Source organism: Thunnus albacares, chromosome 16 (genome assembly GCF_914725855.1).
Source record: "Thunnus albacares chromosome 16, fThuAlb1.1, whole genome shotgun sequence".
Lineage (NCBI taxonomy): Eukaryota > Metazoa > Chordata > Actinopteri > Scombriformes > Scombridae > Thunnus > Thunnus albacares.
The window spans coordinates 30630220-30640219 of record NC_058121.1 but is presented as its reverse complement, the minus strand read 5'-3'; the positions used below and the strand labels follow the sequence as shown (position 1 = coordinate 30640219).

At 43.8% G+C, this 10000-nt stretch overlaps 1 protein-coding gene across 5 annotated transcripts in view; it reads right to left on the bottom strand.

Moving 5' to 3' along the window:
• Window positions 1-1758: 1758 nt before the first annotated feature.
• Window positions 1759-10000, bottom strand: part of asb2a.2 (ankyrin repeat and SOCS box containing 2a, tandem duplicate 2) — a 20845-nt gene continuing 12603 nt past the window's right edge. For all 5 annotated transcript variants that reach the window (XM_044329475.1, XM_044329477.1, XM_044329476.1 and 2 more), the window contains 5 exons: window positions 9277-9522; window positions 8033-8204; window positions 7331-7901; window positions 6261-6414; window positions 1759-2187 (listed from right to left, as the gene is read on the bottom strand). In XM_044329475.1, coding sequence (XP_044185410.1) covers window positions 2036-2187; window positions 6261-6414; window positions 7331-7901; window positions 8033-8204; window positions 9277-9522 — 1295 coding nt within the window. In that variant the 3' untranslated portion in view covers window positions 1759-2035. The remainder of the gene's footprint in view (window positions 2188-6260; window positions 6415-7330; window positions 7902-8032; window positions 8205-9276; window positions 9523-10000) is intronic.

The window sequence follows — 10000 nt, the reverse complement described above, 5'->3', positions numbered from 1 at the left end:
GGTATAAAAGTTGCTTGAACATGAATAAATACATGTAAACATTACCTGTGTTATATATATGTACAGTATATCTGTGACACAACAATATTTAACATAATAGGATGTCAGTGACAGCTGTAAGTAACTTAAACAAGAGTCTCAGTGATGACTGGGTGATACTGGGGAGCAAAGTTTGGTTGTCTTCGTTTTTTTCAGGTGTTTTTTATTTATTTATTTATTCCAGCTGGTCCAGAACGCAGCTGCTCGTGTTCTGACTAAAACTAGAAAAAGAGACCACATTTCTCCCATTTTAGCTTCACTGCATTGGCTTCCTGTAAAATCTAGAATAGAATTTAAAATCCTTCTCCTAACTTACAAAGCCCTTAATGGTCAGACACCATCATATCTTGAAGAGCTCATAGTACCGTATTATCCCACTAGAACACTGCGCTCCCAGTATGCAGCTTACTGGTGGTTCCTACAGTGTTTAAAAGTAGAATGGGAGGCAGAGCCTTCAGCTATCAGGCTCCTCTCCTGTGGAACCATCTACCGGATTCAGTCCGGGGTGCAGACACCCTCTCTATGTTTAAGAGTAGGCTTAAAACTTTCCTTTTTGATAAAGCTTATAGTTAGGGCCGACCAGGCTCGCCTTGGATCAGCCCTTAGTTATGCTGCTATAGGCCTAGACTGCTGGGGGACTTCCCATGATGCACTGGGCTCCTCTCTCCTCCTCCTCCTCTCCATCTGTATGCATTCATGTAACATCAATGCATGTCACTAACTTTGCTTCTTCCCCGGAGTTTTTTGTGCTTTCTCATCTCACAGGAAAACCTGACTCCCGGGCCGAACCTTCGCGGTCCTTCACAGTCCTGATGGCATCCTTCCCTGGCTGTTGCTGCTTGTGCTTGTTGTTGTTGTTGTCATTGTTTTTCTTCTGTCCCCCCTCCCCCTTTCCCTCTCTCTTTCTCTCTCTCAACCCAACTGGTCAAAGCAGATGGCCGCCCACCAAGAGCCGGGTTCTGCTTGAGGTTTCTACCCGTTAAAGGGGAGTTTTTCCTTACCGCTGTCGCCAAGTGCTGCTCATGGGGGAACTGTTGGGTCTCTGTAAATTAAAGAGTTCGGTCTTGACCTGCTCTATGTGAAAAGTGCCTTGAGATGACTTCTGTTGTGATATGGCGCTATATAAATAAAGATTGATTGATTGATTGATTATTTATTTAGTATTTCCTGCTGTTTTGTGATGTTGTTTTGTTTGTTTGTGTGTTTGTGGGTGGGGGTGCTGGGGAGACTTGCTGTACTAGTTTGCACCTATTACATCTGTGTTGTGTTTGTATCTCTTTATTTGTACAATAAATAATTGATTATAAAGAAAAACAATAAACGCAGTCGCACTTTGATACAGAGCAAAAACCAACGTTTTCAGTCTTTAACTGTTTATTTTACATTTCAAAGCCCAATTTCAACTTTCACACACAAACATCTTCAAACAGGAACCGTTCACACTCAGTTCTCCACATATTTATAACATCATCACTCGTTCTTCTTCCTGGTGAAACCTGCTGCCTTCATTAACGAGATGTTTCCAGCCTGGTGAATATTTGTGTTTAAAGGTCTGTGAGATGCTGTAGAATCAATAAATAATCAATAAGTCTGAGATAAATGACTGCATGTGAAAGAAAATACATAAAAACTTACAATATTAATATAATTATAAATCATATCTGATCTGAAAACACAGTTGTGTCATTTGAAGTCGTTTAGTTCAGAAAATAAAGATGATTTAGATTTTCTGATTTTTATTGACAGTCAGTAATTATCAGGCTAATCAATATTATTGAAACATGTGATTACAAGTAGATGAACACAAAGACACACAGCGTTAAATATTTTATATATATGATCATTTGACTCGGAGTCCAGGTGAGTCCAGGTGAGTTCAGGTGAGTCCAGGTGAGTCCAGGTGAGTTCAGGTGAGTCCAGGTGAGTTCAGGTGAGTCCAGGTGAGTCCAGGTGAGTTCAGTTGAGTTCAGGTGAGTTCAGGTGAGTCCAGGTGAGTTCAGGTGAGTTCAGGTGAGCAGCGGACGTCGTAGAGCAGGAAGCGGATGAGTTGGACAGGAAGTGGCAGCGTATGCAGCAGTCGGAGGCGTCGGACGCCGAGCAGTCGTCTGATCTTCAGCCTGCAGAGCTGCATCAGAGGATGAGGAGGAGCTGAAACACAAACAGGTGAACAGGTGAACACACCTGGATCCTGTTCTGAATCTGGATCTTTTGTCATGGCAACAAATCCTGAAGCCAAAACCTGCAGATGTGCAGTTTATTGACAGTCAGCTGATCAGGATTTATGATGTAATTAATAAACATGTTGTGTTAATCATTTAAAGGTGCAGTGTGTAGAATTTAGTGGCAGAATGTTTTAATTAGTGTTTAATCACCTGAAAATAAGAATCGTTGTGTTTTTGTTACCTTAGAAAGAGCCTTTATATCTACAGAGGAAGCGGCTCCTCTTCCACGGAGCCGCCATGTTGCACCGCCATGTTTCTACAGTAGCCCAGGACGGACAACAAACACTGGCTCTAGAGAGCCTTTCATGTTTTTAACGAGTTTGGCGGCTACAGCTGGTTCTCCTACATGGAAGGGGAGGAGGGGTATTCAATCACCACTAAATCTTACACACCGGTTCAGTGTTTAAATGTCATTAAATATGTTCTGTTACACCAAACCACAGTTTCAAATAATTTCACTGTCGCAGACAAATTTCCAGTGTTGAAATAAAATCATGTCAGTTTTGTATAGTTGTAGTGCACTACAACGATCCTTCATCACGAGTCTTCATCACGAGTCTTTTTCTCATCTTGACATTCCGATAAGATCAAACATGTTTAATATTATCTTAAGTCTTTATTCTTGGTTCATGCAAATAGTGTGACGTGAACATTGTCAACAACCAATAGGAGCGCTCTTTCCAGCATCAAACAGGAAGCAGCAAACTGGGTAGTTACTGTAATACCGTCACACTTAACAGTGTTATGAGACATTCACTGTGTCCTCCTGCTAAAATAGTGCCGCTAACTAACGTAGTCTGCAGCGACTGGAGGTGACAAAATAAGAAATGTAATGTTTGTACGGAAATACAGTTTATCTTTATGGATTATATTGATGCTGAAGAAGACTGTCGACATATGACGCCTTTTATCTTGAGTTTCTAGAGTTACATGCAGACGTGTAAGGAATTGTTAATGTGGAGTTTGAAGTAATATTTTCCCAGAGAGAGCAGGAGCTTCAGTTTAATTCAAACTGCTTATATGTACATTTTAATGTTTTGTCACAGAAGCAGCAGCTAACTGCTGAAGTACGATGAGGTCGTCTGATGTTGACGTCTGTCTAACGGCAGTCTGCAGGTCTGTGCATGTTTTTAAAACTTTCCTAATGAAACATGATGTGCTTGATGGTTTTACTAGTGACTCCTGGTGAAACTTGAAAGCTCAGCATTCTTGTTGCTCTTTAGCTTCCCTTTTTAAAAAATCACATCAATATTTGTTCACCCAGAAAAAGCTAATATCTCTCTGTATAATATGACCTCCTCTCTGTCCGCTGTTGGAGGAGTTAAACTCCAGGCTGCTGCTGTTTCTCCTGAAACATCCGGCAGCTGAACGCTGCGTCCAGGTGGTTCATGGTTGAAGCTGTTTTAATGTACAAATACAAGAACAACACGACACCTTTTGAAATGTGATTGTCTTTGTTGATATAATCTAAGAAATGTTAAAGTTAAATGAAAATGAGTAATAACAGAAACAATCAGCGTGTCGTGTCTGTTGTTGTTCAGTTTTAACTAAATGAATGAATTAATCTACAGTTTGTAGTGTGTGTCCACTGCAAACACAAGCGCAGCTTCTGTTTCTGCTCCGATGTTCAATAGTTTTTCTTTTTGTGAATTTCTACCAGGAGCAGGAAGTCTTGTAAATAGTGACTCTTCAAGATCCCGAGTCTTTGCAAAATCTGTGTCTGTGACTAAAAACTCAGTGACTTTATGACACATTGTCTTCAGATGTGTGAGGGTGTCAAACTCTAGTGTTCAGCGTTAATCATTTAATAAGTTTCAGTTTTTAATGTCATTAAATGTGTTCTGGCTCCTTAAACAGTTTATGACTTTTTGATCTCAAACTGAACTTGAATTGATTCTTTTTAGTTCACAAACCTTTGTTTAGTTGTATATTTTATCACATACGAGTATCTGTAACTCTTCATTATAAAGTTTATCCACTTATATAGCACGATTTTAACAAACACAAGGTTAAAGATAGATAAAAAACACAATAAAACGATGAAGGACACAAGAGGATAAAAGTCATAAAATAAGATAAAATCAAATAAGATAAAATCAAATAAAACAAAATAAGATAAAATCAAATCAAATAGGATAAAAACAAACAAATGAAATAAAATACATAAAGTGCACGGCTCACATAAGATGCAAAACGCTTCATGGTGTGAAAGCCAGAGAGGAGAGGAGGGTTTTAAGAAGAGATTTAAAATGAGACGGTGAGGAGGCCGAATGTCTAATGTGCAGCGGTAATCCGTTCCACAGTTTTGGAGCTGTGACAGCAAATGCTCGTTCACCTCTGAACTTAAGCTTCGCTTTAGGCACCGTCAGGAGCAGCTGGTCAGCTGACCTGAGAGAGCGGCTGGTCAGCTGACCTGAGAGAGCGGCTGGGAGTGTAGGCGTGCAGCAGCTCAGAGAGGTAAGGTGGGGCTAGGCCGTTCAAGGCTTTAAAAGCAAATAAAATCATTTTAAAATGAATCCTAAAATGGACGGGCAGCCAGTGGAGTGAAGCTAAAATAGGTGAAATGTGCTCATACTTGCTTGTGCCAGTTTAAAGACGTGCAGCAGAATTTTGCACCAGTTGAAGACGAGCAATGGAGGACGCACTAACCTCCATATAAAGTGCATTGCAGTAATCCAGCCGAGTGGTGGATTACTGTCTCAAAGTGCCGTCTCTGAAGGACTGGTTTAATTCAACTGGAAAAAGCTTGACTTCACCACAGCTTTAATCTGGTTGTCGAATTTAAGGTCTGTGTCCACTTTTACCCCCAGATTGTGCACAGTTGGCTTGTGATACTGTGCCAAAGAACCCAGATCAACCAGGGGGGTCACAGAAGTGCCACCAAAGACCATGAAAATTTAGGAAGTTTAGAGACATTCAGGCTTTGATGTCATGTAAACACTCATGCAATGGCTTAACACTGTAGGAGTCTGACTTTTTTAGGGGGACATAGATCTGACTGTCACCCACATAGCAATGAAAAGAAATGCCATGTTTGGAAAATAAAAGAGGACCGAGCACAGAGCCCTGTGGTACCCGAGCAGTGGAGGACACAGAGTCATCAAGGCTGACACAGAAGGTTCGATGTGACACTGATGCCCACCCACTGCTCCAAACCAGCAATCAGGATTTCATGGTCCACAGTATCAAAAGCTGCAGTCAAATATAAAAGTACAAGAACAACACAGTGACCAGAGTCAGTAGCTAAAAAGATGTCATTAAAAACTCTTAAAAGCGTTGATTCGGTGCTGTGCAATGTTCTAAAATGAAAATCTGTGGAAAATCTCAAGAATATTTTGTTAATTTAAAAAGTCCATGAGCTGAGAATAGACAACCTTTTCTAAGATTTTAGAAAGGAAAAGCAATTTAGAGATAGACCTGAAATTTGCCAAAACAGTAGGATCCAGCCCAGGTTTTTTTTAACAAAGGTTGTGAACAGGAACCTCTCCAGAGGACAGACTGCTATTAATAACTGTGAGAAAAGATGGTCCAACAGTCTGGACAAGGGTTTAATTATGATAATAAGAGCAGCTGATCAATGATTGATCAATAACCTATAATATATAATCTGAATCATCTCGAACTTGATCAGCTGACTGCAGGTTTGGGTTCAAGGACTTGTTGCTATGACAACAGTTCCAGGTCCCTCTACTCAGCCCCGCCTCCAATCAGTTCTGTCTCCAGCCAGCCAATCACAGTGATCCATAACTGAGCTCACGTTGTTGTTTCAACAGATTTAATATGACATCATTTGTCATGTGACCTCTGACATCATCAGAGAGAGATTAACAGAAACTCTGAGAACTTTATTGGAGAAATGTTTTCTCGTTCTCAGGGACATTTTTATGGACCTTTTATGGGAACATGGAAAACTTTTCTAAGAAAAGGAACCTTTTAGCAGCTGTTACCATAATTACAGTTGCTATGACAACAGTTTGTCAGGTTTGATGTGTTTCTTACCAGCTTTCAGTTTGATTGGCGCCCAGTCGCTGCGACTCTCCAGAACCTCCAGCAGCCGAGAGCAGAGACGGACGTGTCCAACATAGTCCAGCAGCAGCGAGATGATTGGACCAGAGACACGAAAGAAAGACGGCCTTGAGACGGCCTCACAGAACTGCAACAAGGACAGAGGTCTCTGAGGATGTTCAGAGGACACTCAGAGGGCACTCAGAGGACAGAAGACACTTAGAGGACACTCAGAGGGCACTCAGAGGACAGAAGACACTTAGAGGACACTCAGAGGGCACTCAGAGGACAGAGACTGTCAGAGGACACTCAGAGGGCACTCAGAGGACAGAGACTGTCAGAGGACACTCAGAGGGCACTCAGAGGACACTCAGAGGACACTGAGAGGACACTCAGAGGGCACTCAGAGGACACTCAGAGGACAGAAGACACTTAGAGGACACTCAGAGGGCACTCAGAGGACAGAGACTGTCAGAGGACACTCAGAGGGCACTCAGAGGACACTCAGAGGACACTGAGAGGACACTCAGAGGGCACTCAGAGGACACTCAGAGGACAGAAGACACTTAGAGGACACTCAGAGGGCACTCAGAGGACAGAGACTGTCAGAGGACACTCAGAGGACAGAAGACACTTAGAGGACACTCAGAGGGCACTCAGAGGACAGAGACTGTCAGAGGACACTCAGAGGGCACTCAGAGGAAACTCAGAGGACAGAAGACACTTAGAGGTTACTCAGAGGGCACTCAGAGGGCACTCAGAGGACAGAGAATATTCAGAGGACACTCAGAGGGCACTCAGAGGACAGAAGACACTTAGAGGACACTCAGAGGGCACTCAGAGGGCACTCAGAGGGCACTCAGAGGACAGAGAATGTTCAGAGGACACTCAGAGGGCACTCAGAGGACAGAAGACACTTAGAGGACACTCAGAGGGTACTCAGAGGGCACTCAGAGGACAGAGGATACTCAGAGGACTCTCAGAGGACACTCAGAGGACAGAGGACAGTCAGAGGGCACTCAGAGAACAGAGAATGCTCAGAGGACAGATATTTCTGCCCTCACCTGAATGGGGTGCTGTGGCGGTGCATCCCCGCTGACCAGCAGTTCCTCGATGGGATGGCGTGCCAGTGAGATGGCAGGATGTGGCTTCTGTCCATAGGGACAGACGAAGCAAAGCTGGGCGTCACAGCCGTTGTCCAGCAGCAGTTTGAGCATGGAGAGAGACTCCATGTTGAGCAGGATGGCTGATGGGAACGAGGACGGCTGGGTGGAGATCTGAGCATTGACATCAGCGCCATACCTCAGCAGCAGTGCTGCCATCTCCGTCCAGCCAAGCCGCACAGCGATGAGCAGCGGGTTAAAAACCTCCAGGTTGGCGTCAGCTCCAGCCTCCAGTAGCATCTTGGCGGCTTCCAGGTTCCCATTGTAGACGGAGAAGTAGAGCGGCGTGCTGCGCCGGTCCTCATACATGTTGGAGCGTGCCAGCGACAGCTTGGCATTGACATCGAATCCCGCCTCAATCAGCAGCTCCAAGATGTCGTCCCTGTCCTTTTCTGCAGCGATGTGCAGAGGATTGATGCCGCTGTGCTGAATGCTGACCCTGCTGGTCACTGCCATCAGCATCATCACGATCCTGCAAAGTACAAACAGGAAGTAAGCAGGCTGAACATTCTGATACTGACCAAAAGTGTTAAACTGAAGGAAGTTTGTCAATTCATCAAGTGAAAATTTGAACACAGAGGAGTTTCAGATTCAGGATCTGACCGTGTGTGATGGTTCTGAACAGCCACGTGGAGAGGCAGCAGGCCGGACCTCGTCGATCTGTTAGCGTCGGCCTTCAGAGACAACAGCATCTCCACAGCAGAGATGTGACCATTCTTACTGGCTTCAAACAGCGGAGACGCTCCGTCTTTAGCTGCTGCATTTATATCTGCACCTGAGAGACACTGACACTTAAACATCAATAGCCTCATTTAATCAATGTGCAAATGAGACTAAACAATCCATCAGTGTAAATGTGGTGGATGACTCTGATATTCTCTCGCTTCAAAAGGTCTGAATTCTCTGAAAATGTTTCCATGCTTAGAGGGTCTCATGTACCTCAGAATGATATTGTGATATCTCAGGAATGTGTCACAGCCCTATTTAAGAGGATGAACATAAGGAGGAATGCTGGTTCTGATACCATCTGAGGGCGCAGCTCAGTGAGGTCTTCACTAAACTCTTCCAGATGTGTGCCGAACTAAAACATCCACTATAATACCCATCCCAAAATAAAAAAATCCAGAAGAACATAATGAATCTAGACCCGTTGCACTTACAGGTGTGGAGGAAACTGTTCATTCTCGATAGTGTGTATAAGCACCTCAAGGAACACGAATCGCATGTGAGACTTTTATTTGCTGATTTCTTTTCGGTTTTTAACAAGATACAGCCTCATATTTGATTGGCTGACTTGCTTCTTATTTTAAATTACCAAATGAGCAGCTTTTGATGTTGCTTTTAGATTTTCTAACAGACAGAATACAGCAGGTTTTGTTGAATGGACATGTGTTCGACACCAAGCTCTCACATACAGGCTCACCCCAGAGTCGTGTCCTGTCCCCCCTGCTTTTTATTACGCATACAGACAGCTGCAGGACTTCTTGTGAAATGCCTAAATGATATCTTTAAGGTCTGCTCCAAGGTAATTGGAGTTCAGCAAAGAGACTTGTGTTCCCTCTGGGAGAAACATGAGGCCCAGTAAGCAAGGAATTATCAGCCAGTCTGACCATATTCTGTCCAGTGAACACAGACAGTAGTCATTTTAAATGACTGTTACATTCTTTTAAACTCGGTTATTTATATGAACCATAACAAAATCTTTTATTTACTGCTGCTCATTGTTTCCTTGTATTGACCCATGTATCCATGTATCTATCCGTTATCTGAACATCAGCCTGTCCATTTATATCTGCACCTAGAAGACAAACATTTTAACCCAGTGATTTTTAGTGTGTAAGGCAGACCTTTCTTGACGAGGAAGTCGATGATGTCAGCATGTCCATGCTGTGAGGCAGTAAAAATTGGTTGGATGCCAAAGATGTCTCTGGTTTGCAGTTTGGCTCCGGCCTTCACTAACATCCTGCAGAGCTGCAGTTGTCCATGTCTGCAGGTTTCATGAAGGGGACTTCCTCCCTGACTGCTACAGCGATTCACCTGAGCTCCAAACTTCAGCAGCAGCTCCACCACAGCTTCACTCGACTGCTCGCATGCTGAGAGACAACAACAACAACAGTCAGAGGCTGAGAGACTCCTGTCATACCGGCAGGAGGTGTAAGATCTGGTGGACTGGCGACTGGTGTGGGGAGAATAACTTCTACATCAATGTGGGGAAGACGAAGGAGCTGGTCATGGATTTTAGAAGGAGAAGCCACATCCCATCCCCCCTGTTAATCAATGGAACAGCTGTGTAAACGGTCCACAGCTTCAAGTACCTTGGAGTACACATTTCCAGGGACTTGATGTGGACCATAAACACCTCTAACATCTTAAAGAAGACCAACACCTTTATTTTCTCAGGAGGCTGAGGCAGAACGGCCTCAATACCTCAGTGCTGGCAGCTTTCTACAGGTGTGCGGTGGAGAGTACACTCACCTTCTCCATCACCACCTGGTATGGGAACTGCTCTGCTGCTGACAGGAAGGCGCTGCAGAGGGTGGTGAAAACCACCCAGAAGATCACTCACAGCAG